The sequence below is a fragment of the Amia ocellicauda genome, chromosome 4 (genome assembly GCF_036373705.1).
Source record: "Amia ocellicauda isolate fAmiCal2 chromosome 4, fAmiCal2.hap1, whole genome shotgun sequence".
NCBI lineage: Eukaryota > Metazoa > Chordata > Actinopteri > Amiiformes > Amiidae > Amia > Amia ocellicauda.
In genome coordinates, this window is record NC_089853.1 from 14,255,183 (window position 1) to 14,279,708 (window position 24,526).

At 35.3% G+C, this 24,526-nt stretch overlaps 1 protein-coding gene across 4 annotated transcripts in view; it reads right to left on the bottom strand.

The window, feature by feature from the left end:
* Positions 1–907: 907 nt before the first annotated feature.
* Positions 908–24,526, bottom strand: part of trim44 (tripartite motif containing 44) — a 58,846-nt gene continuing 35,227 nt past the window's right edge. The window contains exon 4 of one of the 4 annotated variants that reach the window (XM_066701042.1): positions 908–2,942. In XM_066701042.1, the coding sequence (XP_066557139.1) occupies positions 2,937–2,942 (6 nt within the window). In that variant the 3' untranslated portion in view covers positions 908–2,936. The remainder of the gene's footprint in view (positions 2,943–24,526) is intronic. The other 3 variants (XM_066701041.1, XM_066701043.1, XM_066701040.1) reach the window with 3 other exon arrangements.

A 24,526-nucleotide genomic window follows, 5' to 3' on the forward strand; every position in this document is an offset into this window, starting at 1 on the left:
AACATTACAGAGAAATTGAAAAACAGACCAACTAAGCTATAATCTTTATAATCTGGGGTTTCAAAGAATCATTATATATATATATATATATATAAGCCAATATTGAGGCAAATTAAATGGTAAGATGTGATCTGCAAAATTGTTGTTGAAGTTTTTATAGTCATTTATCTTTTATTGTATTCCAAAACCAGCTCAGCACTGTCTGGTTTCAAGTAGTGACGAATCTTTATCAAGGAGTTGAAATGCACCCTGTAGTTTCTCACCTTCTGCTGCTATATATGTGTTCCACAGTGCTGACAGCTCCATGCAGAGAGTAGATGCATTACTGACAGTGAGAAATAGAGAGTGGTGTCAAGGCTGTAAATGAATCACATTCCTTCCATTTTTATCAAGCACTCTAGCTTTTTCCAATAAATATTACTCTCTTAGTTTGTAAATCTTGTTTCAAAGGTGTAATATGTTTTGTCAAAATAACCTGATAACAAAAAATGTAGAAATGGTAGAAAATGTGTCTGTATAATGTAATCTGGTTAATTTGGTATGATTCATGGTGGTAATTTATATTTTTCTATGTAATAAATATGAGTTGCTGGGCAGCACTAATTGCAGCAAGATATTTTATGTTTATTTACTACATTAAGCATTTGTATTAATTAATTGTGTGTGAAAGCTCTTGCTTCTGAAATGAGAATCAAAGTGGGATCGATTCAAGGTCCTAACTGAAACAGACCAGGGATTTAGTCTGACCTAATTTTAATGTGGCATAATGTATGGAAGATAGGTAGAAAAGCTTGTGAGAATGGTGCTTGCGGGAACAATTAACTGCATCAGGTAAGGAGAAGGTGAATTTATTTATTTATTACGTAATTTCTATTGTCAAAACATTGAATCTGTGGAAACATTAAGTTCACATTAAAATGTTAATTAACTGATGAACGTGGGCATAGGGAGGTAAGGTCAAGAGACTGAGGGCTCAGATTAGTTTAATGTATAATGCAATGTATTATTTATAACACAGTTTTGCTGTCCAAAATGTATAATGTCTTCAGGATCAACAGCGTATTGATAATCTAAATGGATATACTAATAGTCTTTGTTTGGCAACTGGGGTTTATTCAGACCTTCGAGTTTTGTAATTCACATCTGTCCAAGCAACAGCAATCTCTGACATTTACTTGGTGCCTTTGGGACTGGACAGTGTTTCATTGACAGGTGATATTTGAGTGTGGTTGTTTCCATTTCAGAATGACAAAGTAAAAATGTATTTGCTATGTGGATGTTTGTGTGTATACAGTTCTGCTGGGTTATTTAAGGGCCATAGTTTCAGTCTATAATTAGTGATTCTAAATTCTGTAGCAGCAATTGGATGATAATTCCACCAAAAATTTCAGTTGAGTGTTTTTTCCCTCCATTTTATTATACACATAAAAATGAACATCAGTTTAAACTCTATGCCCAACAACAAAGTACATAAAAAAGCACAGACAACCTGAATAAAACATACAAATTGAATATTATTGCCGTAAAAAAAAGGAAATGCAAACATAAAGACAGGTAGTATACCATATCAAGTCCTGGTACTTTAAGAATGAAAACATTACAACTACAAAAACATTGCTTTGAGAGACAGTACATCATTACTTTACCTTTCATTAACACATATAGTCTATTGCAAATAAAATATAAATTACATAATTATGCCCAATGATGCAAGAAGTGAAAATATTAAACAAAAGAGGAGTGCCATTATCCAGTGTACTTTGTACTATATAAGAAACCCAGAATATGTACATGATTTGTGGTTTGAAATTAATGATTCCTTCGGTGTCAATGATCTTCCCAATTGGCACTGAAATATTGAATATATATATATATATATATATATATATATATATATATATATATATATAAATCAGAAGACTTTATACAACTTCAGAGCCACAAACCACAGACAAAAACCAGGCAGTATTTTACCTTTAATTTAATGAAATGTGGATGCACAGAACTCTTTCATGTGCATGCCAGAATACAATACCAGAACTCCCTATCAATGTTTTTTTAACACTTTTCTTCCATCTCAATCCTAATGTCTGACAACCAACAAATGGAGACCAATGTTATGTGGAAGTGAAGTCTAAGAAAGGTTGGGGGTGTGTTTTTTTGTTTTTGTTTTTGTTTGTGGAAAAAGATCTACAAGAAGTTGAAGCAGACAGTGACAGAACTGGCTGAAAGAGAGAGCTGGAATTTTCATTTCTACAAGAAATGCTGTACATCCGTATACACCTTAATTGTAACTGAACTGTGGGCAGGATTAAATCAAAAATGTTCATGCTGCGAGTCACTCGCAGAAGCATTAGCAGCATGTCTGCGAATGGATCTAGCACTGCTAAACTATCGTGGTATTAAGGGCCGGATTAAATCAAAACTTTGACCCACCCGCTAATAGAAAACTACAGAATAAGTTTGCTACTAATCCCTTTTCAATTGTTTCAATTTCTGACAGTAATAGAGATTTCAGGTTACATTTAGAAATCATAAATCATTAAAAATATAAAATTCTTCAGCACATAAGAACTATTTAAAATACTTAAAACAATTACTGGTTAAGGATTTAATGATGAAACTGAGAGCTCAGTTGCTAAAGAAACCTTATGCCACTGGAGTTACGAATACCTGAAATGGCAAAGCCTGCTGCAGAAAACACAGGCTCGGTAATATCACGTGGTAGATTACAGTGTCTTTGCTGCTAGAGGAAATGGTGCTGGTAGGGCATACTCAGTCCTTGCAGTGATCTACAAAACAAGGCAAGGAGAGCAGAGACTGAGGAGGTCTAGGGCAGAGGTGGGCAGGGGCTTGTGTTCATTCATCAAGGGGCATGACCGTTGAATGCACTGGCACTGCCACCTGTGTTATCTCCTGGAGGGTCTTGTCTTGGCTCAGGTCTGAGGAAGAAAGAGAAATGCTTGTGAGTTCTGGTGATCTATACATTCAAAGAAACATGAGTTGTGTAAGATATATATATATATATATATATATATATATATATTATTATAAGATCCATTATTATAATATTCATGTTCATATATTATGTTATTTTATTACTGAAGTAATCTTCAGTCCTCAAGGCCATCATTCTTGCTAGATTCCTCTACAATCACAGTGAAGTGATGTAATTCAAAGTTATATCATAGAAAAGCATGGGGAGGTATAATAAATTATGAGATAAACCATGGCAATGTACAAGCATGATGTAACCGAGGGGAAACTGTGAAATTACAATTTAAATTTACTGTGGAAAACTCTAATGCGAATCATATACTAGACAGTATACTTCAGTTGCAATTCAGAACACTAGGATGGGGTGGAGTGGTCCTTGGAGAAATAATCTTGTATTGTTGAATTTCTGACATTTACAACTGGACTGTCTTTGCCAGTAAAAATATATAATGTAAAATAACTATTGTGTTAATATAATTACTTAAACTGTATTACTTCAAATCAAGTGTGCCTGTTTTGGGAAATGAGGTCATAAACATGTATCTAACTAGATTCTGCGGTAGTGTGATCACTGTATCTTTGGGCAAGCTACATAGTCACATTTCTTTCATGAATAATGATTGAGTCCTACATATATTATAATGAGGTTAGTCCTCAAAAAAAAGAAAAAATACAGCTAAATGTACAATTTCTGTGTTTTTACGGTGAAATTTACATTCAGAAAAATTAAAGATCTCTGTATTTGCAAAACACATTTCCAACCTTCAACCCCAGCAAACAACTCCTAATTACTGTTGTTTATTACAGTGTGTATTTGCCACTATGAGATTTCTGCCCTATGGTTACAAATAAACTATTTATATTCAGACATCCTGGGTAAGCATTAGGACATATAAATGCTATAATTTATTTATTCACCCAGCAATAAGGAGGCCACTACATCATGACAGAGCAGAAATTTCAGAGTTCCGTAGATTCACTGTTCGAGTAAAAAATAAAGCTAATAAATCCTGAATAAATCCGTATCCATAGCAAATAAAACTTCAGTTTCAGAATGGTAATGATCTTTCTCCACAGCAAATCTCAGGATCATGACTTTTTAAAATATAGCCTGTATATTATTTTATATGTGTGGTTATGCCATTGTGAGTGTAGTCATTTGTTTAATATATGTGTATGTGGCTTGCTGCTATTATGTACTAATTTCACTTTATTTATTTTTATGTTTGTTTGTTTATTTATATAATAAAGTGATTTACTATATAATAGTTTAACACAGGCCTTTAATACTGATGATACTTATACATGTAAAGTGTTAGCTAAATTTGTCTTTTTGATTTTCTGAAAGTTATTTGTGCATTTTCTTTTTAAACTGAGAAAACTCAAAAGATTGAAAACTGAACTAATGTTTAATTTGTATGTAAAAGTATCTGTCCATTAAGCAATTTAAATGTGTTATTTAGTAGAACACTTACATATGTCATCCTGTTGCTTCTCAGTAAAGTTTCGGTAATAAACTAATTATACCATTTACTGACCAGCATAGGATGTTGTCCTTCCCGTATCCAGGAAGGTTGAATATAAATAAGTCTATTCACAATGCTATAAAACAATAAAAAAAAATCCCCTTGTTGGTAATAATCCTATAAACTGAAATAAAAGAAATCAAAAAAGGGCTAGGTTATGGTAAGACATTATAACAAAAAATATATTAAATATACCTCCCCATTAAAATCAGAAATATTTTGATATCTGATATACATATAGAAAATCATAAAAACAATTGATAGATCTTAATAAAATCAATATTGATCCTTGTTGTAACATGCAATGAATAAGCCTTTTAGTCTTTTGAAATAATACTTTGTTTTTATCTGAAAAAGGCAGCATGATAAATGCAATTTTCAATCACCCAGCCTGATTCCATGGACCCCTAACACTTGTGAAATTGTTAATACACAACTCAATATGTGCAACGATGATGTCATTTTGAAATACAGACTGCAGGAGATACATTGAAGGTAGACCTGGGCAGGGAGTGACACACTATAATTGGAGCTGAGCGGAATCTTAGATGAGCAGAATATTTCTTATCTATGTTGAATTCTCATGTAATGTAATTATAATGTCAGTATAATTTAATTACAAAGTACAATGTAATGTATTGCACCATATGAAATCCTTTTGTATTTCTAGTACGCCATAGTAAATGGATTGCCAACTCCAGTTCTCTAATGCTACAGGTTGTTTTCCTTCCACCTCTTAATCTCTTAAATAAGTCCTGTATTTACTTAACTGGCCTACATTATCACTAAGTATTCAATGTGTAAAGATCTACGGACATTGATCATTATAAAACTTCCAAGAGTTCTAGGACTGTGATTGGACATCCCTGCTATATTACAGTATCAAGCCTGCACTGGTCATTATATCCTGTGATTTACTGGGTCTCCACATCAGTACTGTACAGACCCATCTATACCGATAAGCACAAAGCCAGCAAAGGACCAGTCCCTTGACGCAGGGGGTTTGTGCATTAAGTCTATAGAAGTGATGTTACCATACCAGACTTACATCCACAGTGAGCCATGTTATACTTGAGCTGAGCACAGCGCATAACACATATCTACTGACACCTGTTCAGAAGCATTTTCTGTATCATATGATCTAAACATCTGATTTTACATCTAGTTTTACACTTCATGGCATAAGGAAATTTGGCCTTTGTTTAAATTAATATAATGTGATGCACACGGAGTACACATTTTTTTAATTATTATTAAGTATCATCTTAGATTATTGTATATACATTTAGAGTAAAATAAAATAAAATAAGAAAATTATTAGGTTACGTATGCTGATTTGAGGGGCACAAGGCCGCAGAGGTCACCGACGATGGGCTCACAGAGAGCTGAAGACAAAGCTCCCGCTCCTGGACAGCAGGAGGAGCTCCGACTATATGGGATCTCAGGGATCTCTAGCCAAACAGTGTCGGAGGTAGCAAACTTTGAATCTCGCTTACTCCAGTCAAAGCCTGCCTGGCGTGGTGCAGAGGACATGAGTGTCTGCTGGAGGCAGCTTGCTTTGGCATGCCTTATACCCCTCAGCGGTGGATGGCCACACCAATAATACATACAGAGTCTACATGTGTGTATATATATATATATATATATACACTCAACTAAAGGATTATTAGGAACACCATACTAATACTGTGTTTGACCCCCTTTCGCCTTCAGAACTGCCTTAATTCTACGTGGCATTGATTCAACAAGGTGCTGAAAGCATTCTTTAGAAATGTTGGCCCATATTGATAGGATAGCATCTTGCAGTTGATGGAGATTTGTGGGATGCACATCCAGGGCACGAAGCTCCCATTCCACCACATCCCAAAGATGCTCTATTGGGTTGAGATCTGGTGACTGTGGGGGCCAGTTTAGTACAGTGAACTCATTGTCATGTTCAAGAAACCAATTTGAAATGATTCGACCTTTGTGACATGGTGCATTATCCTGCTGGAAGTAGCCATCAGAGGATGGGTACATGGTGGTCATAAAGGGATGGACATGGTCAGAAACAATGCTCAGGTAGGCCGTGGCATTTAAACGATGCCCAATTGGCACTAAGGGGCCTAAAGTGTGCCAAGAAAACATCCCCCACACCATTACACCACCACCAGCAGCCTGCACAGTGGTAACAAGGCATGATGGATCCATGTTCTCATTCTGTTTACGCCAAATTCTGACTCTACCATCTGAATGTCTCAACAGAAATCGAGACTCATCAGACCAGGCAACATTTTTCCAGTCTTCAACTGTCCAATTTTGGTGAGCTTGTGCAAATTGTAGCCTCTTTTTCCTATTTGTAGTGGAGATGAGTGGTACCCGGTGGGGTCTTCTGCTGTTGTAGCCCATCCGCCTCAAGGTTGTACGTGTTGTGGCTTCACAAATGCTTTGCTGCATACCTCGGTTGTAACGAGTGGTTATTTCAGTCAAAGTTGCTCTTCTATCAGCTTGAATCAGTCGGCCCATTCTCCTCTGACCTCTAGCATCAACAAGGCATTTGCGCCCACAGGACTGCCGCATACTGGATGTTTTTCCTTTTTCACACCATTCTTTGTAAACCCTAGAAATGGTTGTGCGTGAAAATCCCAGTAACTGAGCAGATTGTGAAATACTCAGACCGGCCCGTCTGGCACCAACAACCATGCCACGCTCAAAATTGCTTAAATCACCTTTCTTTCCCATTCAGACATTCAGTTTGGAGTTCAGGAGATTGTCTTGACCAGGACCACACCCCTAAATGCATTGAAGCAACTGCCATGTGATTGGTTGGTTAGATAATTGCATTAATGAGAAATTGAACAGGTGTTCCTAATAATCCTTTAGGTGAGTGTATATATAGATAGATAGATGGATGGATAGATAAGCAATAATATATGTATGTTTGTAGATATTATGCTACACTATTAGGCTTCCAATGGGTGTTAGCACTGAGTTTTTCATCATTGATGACATTTGCATCAAGTGTCAGACCAGAATCGAGCATCAGGTGACCCTGGGAACTGTGTTAATTCAGGTGCACCGAACCCAGTGTCAAAGAGGCTGTAATATCACACTAAGTGGAGGCAAGATGAACCTGACAGGGGAAGAGGTAATGTCTTAGCACCCTGCTGAAAGGAAGTAAGCAAGACTATACCCTCAGCCATAGTGTATAGTTAATGAGGACAGTCAGGGAGAGAGTCATTTGCTTGCCTAGGTTGCAATCAAGCAATCAAGACAAGCGGCATCTCAACTCTCTCGTTGCTGTGGAAGGAAAAATGTGGAAAAACAGCAGAGCTAAACAACACAAACACAAATAAATAATAATAATCTAAGAGAGATATTGTGTAATGTGTGTTAACAAAGAGATGGTAACGAAAGAAAACAAAACTTAATAAGAAAAGCTATGGAGACAGAGTCTTACACTGTAGCAAATTATAGGCTAATATTAAGAAATATAACAACACCATAAGCAACCGGGAGAGGGGCAGCCTCCAACTCTCCAGTCTTAAAGACAGTGACCAGTAAAAAGCAATCAAGTTTTCAAAAAGAGATTCAGTAGGCAAAACAGTACTCCTGTGTCTTCCCAGAGGGTGAATCGCAAAAGAGAAAGTCTATGTGTGGGTGTGTGGGTGTGTGTGTGTCAGTGTGCTGTCTAGTTGCACTGTGGCAAGGGTCTGACAACATACTGAGGCCTATCAGCAGCTTTGTTATGAGCTCCCAGCACTACCCATCGCATGCAGCAATGTCCCATAGTCCCTATGGGAGCTATTTTGAACATAAAAGATAACTGAGGTGTTATGGTATAGATACAGAGGCACCTGGTATAGAAATACTGGAGCCACAGTATTGACATTTCTCCAAAGAAATATCAACCTCAGGCTTATGAAGGCAGGGTATATCAATGCATGAAAACGAGGAAAGTGGATTCCTTGGATTTTAAAATATGTGAGATACCACACCAAACCCACTACCACAACAAGAAGAACATTTAGAAAGGGAAATGTTGCATCTTTGTATTTGGCTGAACTTACTATGATTTGCTTACTGGCACTAGTTGAAGATGAGAGATGTATAATTGTATTTAAAAAACAAGGAGGCCGGTCATTATAAACCAGGCTTAAAAAAAAATATCGAGCAATGTGTGAAAAAAAAAAAAAAATATATATATATATATATATATATATATATATATATATATATATATAATTAAAACATCCCAGTAAGACCAATTCTAGGCTCTCCACCCAGTCATATGACAATACATTATGCATTTCTTGCCTTTTATTTTACACAATATCAATATAAGTTGGCAATGCCTGTCAGTTTTATCAGCCACCAGATGCTATTCCTCCGTTTTTCTCATTTGAATTCATGTGTGTCATTACTTTAAAGTGTTGCTGCCGCCTATTTGGAGCCTGCAGCTGGCAAATGAAGTCCCCTACAATCCCTGGTTATTTTGTTAAGCTTAGATGGCTTTTTCATAATCACTATGAAACTCACCTCAACTCAAGCTGCCTTTCTAACCCTCTATATTTTAAAATCAGCCTCCATCTCCCCTAACTGTAAAAATAAATGGCAACTCATTAAATATTTAAATAGATAATAAAGAGTATTCTCTCAAGGTCTGGTGGCCAGTACTAAATGGGAAATTAATCAGCATCCATGCCAGGGAAGGCAGTAAAACGGCACATTACAACCTGACCTAAAATACATGACCTAAAATCTCAAGGTATGTAATGTCAAGGCTATATAATTTACCTGTTTGCCTGCATCTTTATTATCTTCTGCTGTGGTTACTTATTTTCAACCAAAAAAATAATTTTGAAGAATCTGACTGGTTCAATTAGTAAATCCCTCTGCTTGAATCAAAGGATGAGCCCCATTGCTGATTTGAATCTGGGCTTTGCATAGCCATCTGTGCTGCATGCAATTGGTCAAGACAAGCTCAGATCAAACGAGCTTAAGTTGTTCCATGGTAAACACATTTAGCTATTGCTAAAGTTGCATTAACAAAAATTAATACTATTTGTTAATATTAATATTGCTTGTTGTTTTCAGTATTTGCTTTTACAAAAGGAAGCACAATACAACAATCCCACAATACCTCTGGAACCTGCAACAGCAGTCGAAGAACTTATGACATTTTTTTATGAACTTTTTTTTTTTTGCATAAAACTCAGAAATTGAGGATGGCGAGACCTGACCACCTTGGCAGTGCAAACTGTTGTCAGAGGATGTATTTTTTTGCACACATCTGTCCTGCATTCATATAGGAGTCCCAGAGATGATTTTAGCTGTATGACTCATGATTCTAAAAATAATAATTTATCCACAATACGAAGTAAAAAATACAATCTGGCATACAGCTATAATTACCACTATTTCTATTGAAAAGAATATCAAAAAAGCACAGAAAGTGACTTATATTTTGAAATAATGCAGTTTTTAAATGAGATTTGTTGCAAAAAATAAAGAAGCCACTAATGAGCAATGCCCATCTAAACAACCGAATAACATCTGTCCTACATTAGTATAAAGAATGATGTTTGCACGGTTGTTTTAAATTGCCAACAAACAAAATAATTTTAATTGAATTGCAAAACTCCATGTACATCTAGTCTTGATGAGATGTTGTGTGTTTAACAGTTGTTCAAAATATTTTTTACAATTCCTGCATAACATTTGCTGCTAGTAAATTCTCTGTGTTAAGGAGTCATTACATTTAATTTAGTTAACCATTAATCCTTAATGAATGTCTTAACACATCTGAAAAAATATTTTCACCTGATTCTTGTACTTTATACCCGCATCACTACACTAATTTACATTTATAAAGCATTTCACAGGAGAGGCACAATGATGAGGATCAATGCATCTTGAAATGTTAATTAGCTGTGGGTATTGTAATCAAGACTCAAACCAAACTAAAAAAGATACATCACAACCGTGATTACTAATGTATCGTGAAATAAAATGCTGTATTTATCCAGCGCTTTTCTTGCTGGTGCGCAAAGAGCTTTTCAAACATTTTAAACTGAGATTTTTTTTTATATACAGTTCATAGACATTATATACATTCATTGTACTGTCCTTTGTCTTGTACAACTAAATGTCATCTGATTATCCTAGTTGCCTGTTTTGTCAGATTTTATTCAAAGAGAGATTAATATTCTTCAGTTTGGAAGATGTATAATCCTTTACACAGAATATAATTGTATTGAGACACTTACTTTTAGCTGCTTTTGAGCTGCTTGGTATAGCAACTGACACACAGGAATGGTATACAAAAGCCCATCACTTAAATTCTCTAAATTGTGCTACACCCACATCAAGTATTGTCGAAACAGATTTGATAGATGAGCTATTCAATAATTTCAACAGCACACTATGCTTTACTCTAGACACAGTAACACCAATAAGAACTAGATAGAATAATGAAACACAAAATAATAATAGTCAACATAGTTTAATAACCAAACTTGCTTAAACTAGATTGCCATAAATGTTAGCGTACAGTAAAAGTCTTCTTCATGGCATGGAATGGTAGTGTTCTAAGATACTAGCAAGCCCTATCCTCGGCTAGGTCTGCCTACAATTCTTAAGACGCAAAAGAAAATTCCTGACTTTGGATTAAACACTATAGCTAAACTAACCAATCAGCAGATAGAGTTCTCAGTTCTCCCACTATCACCTGTGACAACTTTTAATATTATTTTAGCAGCAAAGTCATGGAAAGCCACTACCTGTGCAGTAGACCCCATACCTACTTAACTGCTAAAGGAATTTCTGCCATTAATTTCCCACCAAATACTTAATATTACTAACACCTCTTTGTGCTGAGGCTATGTTCTTGAGAGTTTCAATGTTGCTGTAGTTAAACCACTACTTAAAAAACCCAATGCCGAACCAAATTTACAAAAAAAATATATCTAAATTCTCCCCTTCCTGTGAAAGGCAAATTGCAACACAATTTCATAGCTTTCTTAACGCTAATAACATTTATGAAAAAAAATCAATTAGGTTTTCACTCAGGCCACAATACTGAAATGGGCCTATTGAAAGTAATAAATTATGTGTTTTAGTCATCTGATCTTCCAGCCTACATAAAAATGCCCCCTCTGTCTGAGCTTTAAAATCACAGCTGAAGACTCATTTTTTAATCTCTCTGTTTTCCTAGTCCTCAAAACCTGTAGTGCTGCCAGTGTTCCATGCACTTGTTAAGCACAATTATGCACAATTTACTGTCATCTCCTTCATCTCACCATCAGTCCACTGATTACAATCTCTTGTCGTGTCTTCCAACCACAGACGAGGCACCTCCCCCCCAAAGGCTGATGAGGTACCTCTCCCCACGTACAGATGAGGCACCTCCCTCCAGAGGACCAATAGGCCATCCGAGAGGAAAGACCAAAAACAGCAATACTATATAAGGACTTTCTGATTTTCATGCTGTTACATTACTTGCAGGGGAGGCAACCATTAGGATTAGACCTTAAACCGTAGACCACCAGAGATTATTTTTTTCTTGTAAAAGTCTGTCATTCTAAAGGAGTTTTCATTTTTCTCTCCTCTGTGCCTAGTGGTTCACTTTTACATGTTGTATTAATCATAATCTTGTATTGTTGTTTTAATCTGTGAAGCACTCTGTGAAATGCACAAAGCCAAATTAAAAAATCATGGAATTGATTGATTTATAATATATATATATATATATATATATATATATATATATATATATATATATATATATTGTATTGTATTTACAATATATATTATTGTATTGTACAACAATGTAATTATATCTGACAAGAAATGTATGTTTTGTTTTATTAGAAATTATACCTTATTCTTATTCTGTATACAGAAACAGTAATACATGTTTAATTAAAGCAGTTCTACAAATTTACATAGATGCAGTTTGGATTTTTAACAAATAATTTGTTGAGGTTTAAGATTCATTCTAAACTGAAAAATCTAAATTGAAATATCTTCAATGTCTACTATAATGGGAATGCCAAATTAAATAAAAACATACCTACCAGTACATATTCAGATTAATCTTGCATTGTTTTATTATAAACAAAATAACCTGACCAATCAGGAGGAAATACACAAGAAAATAATCCATTATGTTAAGGATTCATTTTAGAGTTACAGGGAAAAAAACGCTTTTGTACGAATGCATCAGTCCAACAACCATTTCATGATGTGGCAGTAGGTGGCAGCACTAGGACCAAGTATCTGAACACTAAAAACGTATCACGCAAGCTAAGGAAATTCATATAATGACGGGAACAATCATTCTGGAAGTAAGAAAACAGCATACCTTGCATAACTAATATTTTTAATAATAATTTAAGATTAAATTAACATACATTATACTAAGGTACAGCATAGCAGACACAGATATAGCATGATACCCATGATAGCAGATATATGACTTTTAACACTGTAATAGGAATATGAATCAGTAATTTCTCAGTCTGCAATTTGTTGTCCTTCAGGTTCAAATGAGGCAGCCGAAGTTAAAAATGTGAGGTGAGCCAAGACTGGAATAAAAACAGGCCAAGGGAAGGCTTGCAGTTCTACTCAAGATCCACGTTGGTGAATATATATATAAAAAAAATCACAGCACTGACTACCATCAGATCATCAATCTCTGCTTTCACTGGGACACATATTGTGTTCATTTGAATTCCCTGTGATGGGGTTCGTAAACAGCTGGCTCAGATCCAGGACACGTCACCAGCCAGATTGTTGTCACAGAGAGCACAGCCTGACTGCCTAGCAAAGCCCTGCTGAAATGCCAGCATCCTTCTTCTCGCTCCATTAAAGATGTTACCAGAGTGCCAGAACAAGTGGCAATACTTTGCTACAATAGAGATCCTGGGGTAGATAAAAAATCATTTAAAAATATGAGTGGTAAAGCAATATGAGCCATAGAATTTACAATGTATGCGATTGTTCGAAAATGCCAAAATCGCCATATAAACCACTTGAAGAAAAAAAATACATTACCCATTTTCAGGTAAATACATACATTTCTCTAAATTCTTGATTAGTTTACATTTGTAAGTGATACAAAAATCAAACTAAAATCTTCAGGAAATATTTATCGGGAGGATGATCATGTCAGAGTCTTTATTATTCCTACCCTGATGGGGATTCGGCCTTGAACTGAATTGTATTCACAGTAACAATTTTGCCTTTTACAGGTACAGGAAATCAAGTGTGTGCTAGAGATGTGCAATTTCACCAGACAATTTGCCTTCCTGATAGTGCTGACAGCTAATACTGGAAAACTTTGATAACAGGTTGATGCATCACCCGTTGTTTCATTTAATCATATCAGCCTGTACTATCTCCATGTATGCTGAGACAGGCCTAAAACACAGCCTTGGAAGAAGTCTGCGTGCACTTCTGTTTGTGCAACTACTTATTTAAGTGATTCAGTTTTCTATTTTTCTATTTTTGTTTCATTCTGAAATATATTAATTAGTGGTCATGTAATGGGGTGATAACACAAATGTCTTTTATCTCGAAGGTAAGGTTTGTGCTACTGGAATAACATAATATCATACTATTTTGCTGGTGTAGTTAAACCCTAACCTGTAAGCATTCTGAAATCTAAAAAATATTACGTGGCCTACCCAATCTAATCCAAAGCTCTAAATCCTATAACGGACACATATAAACACCAACAGAGCCAGACACAGTGACAATGCATACATTTCTTGGATATACTCCAAACACTATGCATGTTACAGTTTAAATGTGGTCTTGCTTATTAACCTAATATTTCAGCAGAATAAGAAAATATATAAAATATATAAGTGCCCATTCTGTGATGTTAAAGGGCATGTATTAAATGTGATTTTGGTTCTTCCTGTTATCAGAATACATGTTTTTGCCTGGGACCTTTTCAATTCTAGATGTGATTCAGTGGGAAGTGATGTTCAGTGGCAATGAGCAGCATGAGCACTAGACATCTTCACAAAGGCCTATCTCTCAGGATACTTTTTCAGAATTATTCATTATTAAAAATTGAACAGTACAGAATCTTTCCATTTAAAAACTGATATATGGAAACCATTGGGACTCCTGATAGGTAGTGTTATTTTACAGAAGCCCATGGGATTTATATCAGCCCTTTAACACTTGAATTGACTAACACCTAACAGCAAATACATTGGTTTGTAAACATGCATTATCTGCTTCTTAGGGGCTTCATGATGATCCTCAAAAAAAAAACAGAAAAAAAAAACATTACCAACAAGTGTGCAAAAGGAATGATCACTGCTCTATATCCTAACTCAAAGGGAAATAACAAGCCTGAGTTAATCATACAATTGACTGTTAAAGTCACTTTTCACTGCCACTTTCCTGTCAATTCAAGCTTGAAGACTCCTTCTGTTACCCCTCACTTTACCAGCTACTGCACTCTCAATGGATTTTCAGTTTTTCCACTGACTCCAAGTGTCTATCACAGCTTAAGATATTTTATGAAATATATATTAAGTCGATGTTTTTTCTCAGTTATTTAAAAATAATATATATAGTACCAAAAAGCAATAGTTTTATTTAAATTTTTTCCTCTGGGGGATTGTATTGTAATGCAAACAAAGGCTTATCAACTATTGTTCTTCTGAGTCTTCACTAGCAATTAATTTAAAACAATTTTTTATTTTAAATAAAGGTTTACATAAAAAGGTGTTTACATTTGATTTATTATAAGGCATTTATAGCCTCAAACGCGTGTGATAAAACATGTCAGATTAACTTTAGGTGCATCAAAAAAACAGTTACAAATGAATTTAGGTGTAAATAATCTTGAAATAATAACTATAATTTGGGGCCTTTGTTTTATGTGACCTGCTTTCTAAGGCTGCATTTCATTCCTCCCTGCACAAGGTGGCAATGTAGTCTACTTAATTAAACCGCTTGTTGATCAATAATCTCAAGATTTCTTTAATCATGTCAATTAGTCTTTCTATTAAGGCACATTTGGCAAGACATAGCAGCTATGGACATTTATTTAAAGAGGCATCCCTTTACTACTAATATATCTCCAATACTATGTCTTAGAATATGTAAATACATTATTTAATTTTTTTAATTTATTGGTGGGGATACATACTGTCAGATATTGACATTGTGCTGTCAAAACTTGGTCATATGAAGATACACTTCTTGCAGCGTCTACAGAATTGGTAACAATTGACAAATAACTTTTATCCTTTTGTGTTAAATTGGGAAATAATTCTACAGCTTTAATGCAAACTAAGTATTAACTTTGAACACCTGTAAGTCAATTTCAACAGTTTTTGTAACATTACAGTGTTTAATTAATGTACATTTAATTTTCCAAGAAACCTTGCATACAAGAAATGTATTTTGAGTCATATTCAGCAGAAGAATACCAAGTGCCCAGTGTTTGATTTGGCTCAGGTGGCAACTTTATGGGTAAAGTATAGCCTTCCTGTTGGATTGCTTCTGTCAGGTGGTCTTTGGAATGTAGTTTTCTGCAGTATATCAATATCTGTAATAAATTGCAACCAGCTTTACCCAGATATTGCTGGAATGGGCTACTATGTGGGCATTATAAGTCAAATGTATTGAATTTGGTAGTAAACCTCCAAGAATGTAATTGTATGCCTTTATTATGTAACTGGCATTAGATGGAGATAAATCCAGTCACATAAAAAATAACTTTGCTTTAATGAGTTTTAAAATTTCACAATGCCCTGTACCACCAGTAATTCACATAGTGCAGATTAACTGTATTGGCTAATATTACTTTCAGTTTGGGGTTATTCAATAATCCTTTGAGAACAAATGAAATCGAAAAACATGCTGATATTTTGCATCTGCAGACAATGTCAGACACCTTTACCAGTTGTACAATTTTCATCGTGTGCAAATCTGCAATTTGGGGTAGTTGCCTTTTTGGTTCACCTGCTGTCGAAATTGTTCCTGCATTTATCACGTTTGTTCAGAAGTGCACATAGTTTGGAATTATCATTTTTTAAGAGGAATATTAACACAAACAAATGCCTCTGAAAAATGAAAATAACATAATTTTGGCATTCATAACTTTCTTCCCCTTATTTTATTATTGGAGAAGGTTGATTAATATCCATCAATCTCAGCCTTTTGTTTTCTGTTTTTTTGGGTGATAAATGTTGATCTGTTGACTTTTGAGTTCTGCAAAATAAAGTCATCGGTGTACAACAGGTGTAGATTGTTGTGTGTATGAAATGCAATGAAATGCCTTTTGATTGTGATGTTTTGGACTACATGTTTAAGTATATCGATGTTTATTTTTATGCATGAATTTATTCAGTTACCATATACATGAATAATAATTATTTTCTATTTTTCTAATTGGTCAAAGTGCAATTTGGGGCATTTGGGGCATTGCAGTTAAATTACAATTGAAAAATACACATAAAACACAGGACCCTAATTATGATTTAATTAGATGGAATACATTAACAAAAGGGACTTCACTGCAACCTTTGTTTATTTGTTTAGGATAATGGATAATAGCAATAGTTGTGGAATATGCTGTATAATTCTATATCACATGACTTTCCTTGAAGGACATTCAGCTAGGTATTGACACAGTGCGGGCTTTGTTGGCTAAGATGTAATGAGATCGGGTTGGAAGATGACATAAGAATAGGCAGACAAATATGTGGCGGCATGTTTATTTGTTCAGGCATCAAGTACAAATACATAAGCCTACCGCTTAATAATACCATGCCATCAGGACATAACCCTCTATCCCTGACCCATATAACTGCAGTTTCAGACCATTACCCGATATTAAAACAGAAATTAGTATCCAGCACACTCAAATCGAGAATAATCCACAGGAATTAAAAACAATACAAAACAGTTGGAGTACAAGAATATACAGTACTGATTATTTAACTGAATGCCTTCTATAATGCTCGAGAGATACTGTAATGTTTTTTATTTTTGTTTCTCTTTTCTCTAGTGTAATATTACAAAATATTTAATTACAAATAGTATTCAGTAATGCTACATTCCAAACCAAAGATTATTTTGTCAAGCAGTAAAAAAAATATATATATATATATATATATATATATATATATATATATATATATATATATATATATATATATAATATGACACTTTCTTCTAATCAGAAATGTAACTGCTATGATGGGTTTGTAGTTTGTTATTAGCGGGTGGGTCAACGTTTTGATTTTTATCTGGCACTTGATTTAATCCAGCCCTTAATCCCAGCCAATGTGTGTTAGCTGGGAAGTGGACGGTGAATAAAAGATTTACATTGATCTGTTATTCACCCAAAACTTTGATCCACCCGCTAATCGAAAATTACAGAACTGTAATCAGTTGCGGCTTCATTTTTAGTAAGATGTTTGTAGTTTGCTATTAGTGGGTGGGTCAAAGTTTTGATTTAATCCGGCCCTTAGTCTTGCACATTTAATTGGAAGTTTTGACCTCTGAATTATGTGCTATTACTTCACCTAAACAGAATCTGGCACTGTATTTTCAACTTCCCCTTATTCGTATTCCCCAATTAGGACTTCCATTATGTGTGTTTTGTAAGGTTAAGGGTATCTAATGTGAAATAAATTATAATACAATTTAGCTCCTTATATATCAGAGATCTCCCATTTCTCCCAATTATTTCCTTACCCAGGGCAATAACATTTATATGGATAGGAAGGTGAGTGCTAGGGCTTTTTTTCTTTCAATCATTCAAACCTTTCAAGAAGAGATAGGGCAAATTATACTCTGTAGGCAATGGTTTGAATTACCAAAAAGTCTACATCTCTCTTTTTCACGCATCTCATTTCACAGCATTTCCTATTAATAAACACATATGTTAATAACATAAAATGATAACAGTATTTGATCCCCTGCAGATTTTGTACGTTTGCCCACTGACAAAGAAATGATTAGTCTATAATTTTAATGGTAGGTGTATTTTAACAGTGAGAGACAGAATAACAACAAAAAAATCCAGAAAAACGCATTTCAAAAAAGTTATAAATTGATTTGCATGTTAATGAGGGAAATAAGTATTTGACCCCTTCGACTTAGTACTTGGTGGCAAAACCCTTGTTGGCAATCAGAGGTCAGACATTTCTTGTAGTTGGCCACCAGGTTTGCACACATCTCAGGAGGGATTTTGTCCCACTCCTCTTTGCAGATCCTCTCCAAGTCATTAAGGTTTCGAGGCTGACGTTTGGCAACTCGAAGCTTCAGCTCCCTCCACAGATTTTCTATGGGATTAAGGTCTGGAGACTGGCTAGGCCACTCCAGGACCTTAATGTGCTTCTTCTTGAGCCACTCCTTTGTTGCCTTGGCTGTGTGTTTTGGGTCATTTTCATGCTGGAATACCCATCCACGACCCATTTTCAATGCCCTGGCTGAGGGAAGGAGGTTCTCACCCAAGATTTGACAGTACATGGCCCTGTCCATTGTTCTTTCTTGAGCAGGGGGACCTTGCGGGCGCTGCAGGATTTCAGTCCTTTCACGGCATAGCGTGTTACCAATTGTTTTCTTGGTGACTATGGTCCCAGCTGCCTTGAGATCATTAACAAGATCCTCCCATGTAGTTCTGGGCTGATTCCTCACCGTTCTCATGATCATTGAAACTCCACGAGGTGAGATCTTGTATGGAGCCCCAGACCGAGGGAGACTGACAGTTATTTTGTGTTTCTTCCATTTGCGAATAATCACACCAACTGTTGTCACCATCTCACCAAGCTGCTTGGCGATGGTCTTGTAGCCCATTCCAGCCTTGTGTACGTCTACAATCTTGTCCCTGACATCCTTGGACAGCTCTTTGGTCTTGGCCATGGTGGAGAGTTTGGAATCTGATTGATTGATTGCTTCTGTGGACAGGTGTCTTTTATACAGGTAACGAGATGAGATTAGGAGCACTCACTTTTACCTGTATAAAAGACACCTGGGATCCAGAAATCTTGCTGATTGATAGGGGATCAAATACTTATTTCCCTCATTAACATGCAAATCAATTTATAACTTTTTTGAAATGCATTTTTCTGGATTTTTTTGTTGTTATTCTGTCTCTCACTGTTAAAATACACCTACCATTTAAATTATAGACTGATCATTTGTTTGTCAGTGGGCAAACGTACAAAATCAGCAGGGGATCAAATACTTTTTTCCCTCACTCTATGTTAAGACCAAATGACTTCCTTCTCACTGATTATGAATAATATATATATATATATATATATATATATATATATATATATATATATATATATATATATATTTCCTTCTTCTGTTCGTTTTTTCATTCCTCTCTTTACGTCTAATGCTTGGTACCAATCTTTTTTTCAACTGCTATTAAATGAAAACCAGATGGGTTGAAGGAATTGCTAGCAGGAAATACAAACAATGATTATTTCACAAGAAATCAGATGTGAGGAATTGAGAGAACTATTTTAATTTAGCAGGTGCTGGGAGAAAGAGACAGGGAGAGGGAGGTGTTTGTCAGGGACAGGGGAACTTCATAAGTGTGTGTGTATGTGTATAATTAAAGTCATTTATATCATCTTTGTCTTTCTATTTTTTTACTTGGTACTTAAACCGTATTTTATTTTATTTTTTGGTTAATTGATTCTCCATTAAACAAAATGGTCTGTTAAAAGGATAAGATATTACATTATTCTTAAAAGACTATGAATGTGAGGATTGTAAACAGATCAGTGTATTTGTGTTGGTCAGGTCATACACAATTATTATGCAGTGAATGTGTGAGTACTGTGTAATTTTGCTTCCTTCTCCCATGCCTTCATGTACCATATGAATACACAGGAAATAATTAATCTCAGAGAACTGCAGTTTATATATATAAAAAAAAAAAAAAAACTGAAAAAACACCACTGACCCTATGTTCTTTTATATATAATTATTTTCAGAATTTAAACTCCTTGGCTTTCAGAAATAACGGGCAGGATTAAATCAAAAAGGTTCGTGATGGCAGTCGCTGGCAGAAGCATTAGCGCATGTCTGCGAACGGAAATCGCGCTGTTAAACTATCGTGGTATTAAATCTGACCGATCTGTGTCGCAAAAAGACCTTCTGACAGCTCCTTTCTTGCAAAATGCGAGAGAATAAAACACAACTTTCACACAGCCGCTACTAGAAACCTACACCACTGAAAATATCTGCGAGAAAACACCCTGAAAAGACTCTCGCAGGTCCCCTAGTTTTAGACACTGCGGAGTTGTCTAAAGCCTCTCGCGGTTAAGGCACAGGTTTGCGCAGGCGCTGGCGGGGGCAGAATTAAATAAAACATGTTTGTAAAGTGCAAGCGGAAGAGTTGCAGGAGGGAATCTCGCAGCTCAGCTCCTCACTGAATTACATGTAAAATGTATGAGTACAGTTCTGTAGTTTTCTATTAGTGGGAGGGTCAAAGTTTTGATTTAATCAATCCGGCCCTTTATTAAAGTTCTGTAGGGTTAAGTGAACTAATTGCAAATGGAAATGAAAAGGCAATCACATTTTATAAGACCTGATAGTATAAAAACAGAAAAAACATACTTTGTATAATTTTATTTATATTTTCAGTTAATAAGCTTTAAAATGTTTGACAGTCCTGGTATAAGAGTCTAAAGAACATGTTCTGGGTCCTTCCAAATGCAGTAAAGGGAATAGTTTTTCCTGTTTAAAATCAGATTTTCTCAATTAACTCAGTAAAATTCCTTTTCAATGTATCTGGCTCATTAACTGTGTGTGTATTAGAGTTACAGAACATTCTGTACTGTTTCCAGCTAATTATGCCCTTGTTAGCAATTGGAGTCTTATGTGTATCCCAGAATTCTCCTTCAAGCTGCATCTTTATAGGTTTTGACTTTTTTATTGAAACAGGCTGCATCATAAATCATCTGAGGATTGTTATTCTCCTCCGTTCCATAGATTGCATCAAAGACTACATAAACACATGCTTGTGTTTTGTCATTCCACTCTAAGTGTCACTGGGACTGTTTTTTTTTTTTTTTTTTTTTTGGTGGTCCCTGTACAGCTCTGTCCCAATAAGTGTATCAGCAGGAACCATAATGAGAACATCGCTATCACTATCACATTCTCGCTTTGAATGGACTGAGTGTAAAATACTTTTTTTTTAATCTTAGACCAAATAAACCAAAAAAGAAAAATGTTAATCTTCTTTAATCTCATGGTACATGTCTCTGGCTATGTATGTGTAGACAAGAAAATACAATTCTTCAATACGAAACAAAAACTAGAGACATTCTTTTTTTTTCATTGAACAAAATCTTTGCAACACCAAAATCAAAACCATGCAACCTTATTTAACTCTGCCACAGTAAGTGCTTTTTAACTAATTTAATTTATTTGTGCAGTTGATATCACTCCAGTGCTGAAATTGAATACAAGTTATGTAGCCTCTGAAAGAAATAGGATGTTTGCTTGTTTTCATCTGTGAAGCCTCTCAGCAAGGCTGTTCAAACATATTTTCAACCAAATTAGTTTAATGGGGCTAGATGTCTCCTCTCATTTGTAATCTTTGGGCCAGATTAAATCAAAACTTTGACCCACCAAACTACAGACTTATACTGAGTTGCGGCTGCATATTTAGTAAAATGCCACTTTCTTCTAATCATAAATGTAACTGCTATGATGTACAGTTCTGTAGTTTGCTATTAGTGGGTGGGACAAAGTTTTGATTTAATCTGCCCCTAAGTGTCACTGTAAACATGACATTGTAGTTTTTTAAGCTTCAGCTTGAACACATCATATTATTAAACTGAAAATGTGTAATTTAAAAGCTTACTCAAATAAGCCAAATTTAGCTTTAAGGACTAAGGGTCGGATTAAGGCTGGGATTAAATAAAAAATTTGACCCACCCGCTAATAGAAAACTACAGAACTGTACTCAGTTGCGGATTCATTTTTAGTAAGATGACACTTTCTTCTAATCATAATTGTAACCGCTATGAAGTATAGGTTTGTAGTTTGCTATTAGAAGGTGGGTCAAAGTTTTGATTTGATCCAGCCCCAAGTACAGCTTGCAAGTCATTGGTTACACAGTCCTGACCTCCAGGGTTTTACCAAGATGTGTTTTATTTTAAAAAGTTTGGTCTCTTTTCTATGATTGTTTGTACATTAAAGGAAAATATTTAATCAGCAATGTCCTGTAAAAAAGTCCTGTGGTTTACATGGTAGTCCATTCTCTGAAAATGAAAACCTGTCACCATCTGGATGAAGGGTGATAAGGTTATCAATTGAAGCTTAATCCTGCAATCTTTCTTGAAATACAACGTGCCTCTTGGGGTTCCACATTAATAACTGAACTATTAAAGGCCTGCTTTGGTGTGGCCCATAAGTCCACAAGGGACAATATTTCCATCTAGGAGCATGTTAATATTTAATTGCTGGAATGCCACTCCACAACTGCCTTGCTGCCTCAGCTCTAAGACATAACTCTTTTATATCCCCACCCCCACGTCCCCAATCCTATCTGACTGACCCTTTCAAGGACATGCTGATATAGCAAATGCAAGTGTGACAGCACCATCAGCTTCTAGGCCATGGTAAGAGAACATAAGAGGCTGCCAGAAGCTGAAAAATAATCAGATGTTAATGGCCTTGTGCCACCCACGGAGGTCAACCCTCTTTGCTTTCAGGTGTTGAACACCACAACCCATCCCAAATATCCTAAAATCTCCAGAAATAACTGTAGTAGAAAAGTACTAGAAGTGGGTGGAGGCTCCCAGTCTCTACAGAAATAGTAACTTAACTAAATTCATAATGCTATGACCTTCAGGAAAAGTCTCTTATTGTGACAAATGTATATGTCTAATCTGTATTAACCATTGAGGCTTCCATAGAGAGTAATACGTATTTCACATGTTGGTATACATGTAGTTAGTATTCAATTTAAAAATAAATAAAGTTGTGAAAGATTCCTGGCCAGTTTTGTTTTATTAAAACAATGAAACTATATAATATTTGCTTAATTGGAATCAACTGTATGACGATAGAACAGTTACTTGATGTCAGGGCATGCAAACCATCACAACATTAAAGCACGTATAACTTCTGAGGACTTTGTTTATCAGTATGTGCTGCCTCTGCTTTAATATCCTGTAACTTTAAAAAGTGTAGCCAAGCTAGCGTAGTACAGTTCAGGTCATGCTGCAATAGGTCCTGTCCTGTCTCAAATTGACACAGGGATTATGGAGCTATAATACCCAAGGTATTTTACATTCTTACTGCATGACCTACTTGAAAACCCACCACACACCACTGCTATCTCAGCATATAAAATAAAATTATAATTCAAAAAGCTTTTAGTATCTGCATTGCCATATACTTCTAAAATAGGGAGGGGAGGGGGGTATTCTAAAGATCATGTAGCAGGGTTTGTAAAAATGCACTGTTATATATTACTTTTTTGGTTACCTCCCTGACTTTTTCTTCCACGTGCTGTGAAGTTATTTTTTTTAGAACTGTACCATACTCAATATGATAGGCCACATTTGTGCAAGGGTTTGTTATTCAGACTATTATCTATTTTTAAAGGGGAAAACATACAGAGAGTGTGAATAGTTGCAACTAAAACTCTCTTAATTTTATAACAATGCTGAAAAAATAAAAACAAAAAGTGTTTAATACATATTGTCCATTAAACTATAATTAAATGACAGTTATATATTTTCAGATATATTTCATTTTCTTTCATCTGATTCAGATGAAAGAAAAGAGTAACAATTCCTTTTGACTGAACTGATTTTTAGAGTGGCAGTCGATTTATTGATTCACTTAATTAAAATTGTAATACAGATCAGACAAAACAACTTAGATTGTACATACAAGATCATTGCTTTACCCAGTACACATATCCTCCAACAATGCTCAAAAAGCCTGGCAATCTTAATGTTAGATAGGTATGTAATGTAATAAGCCCCTCAGAAAAGCTCCCT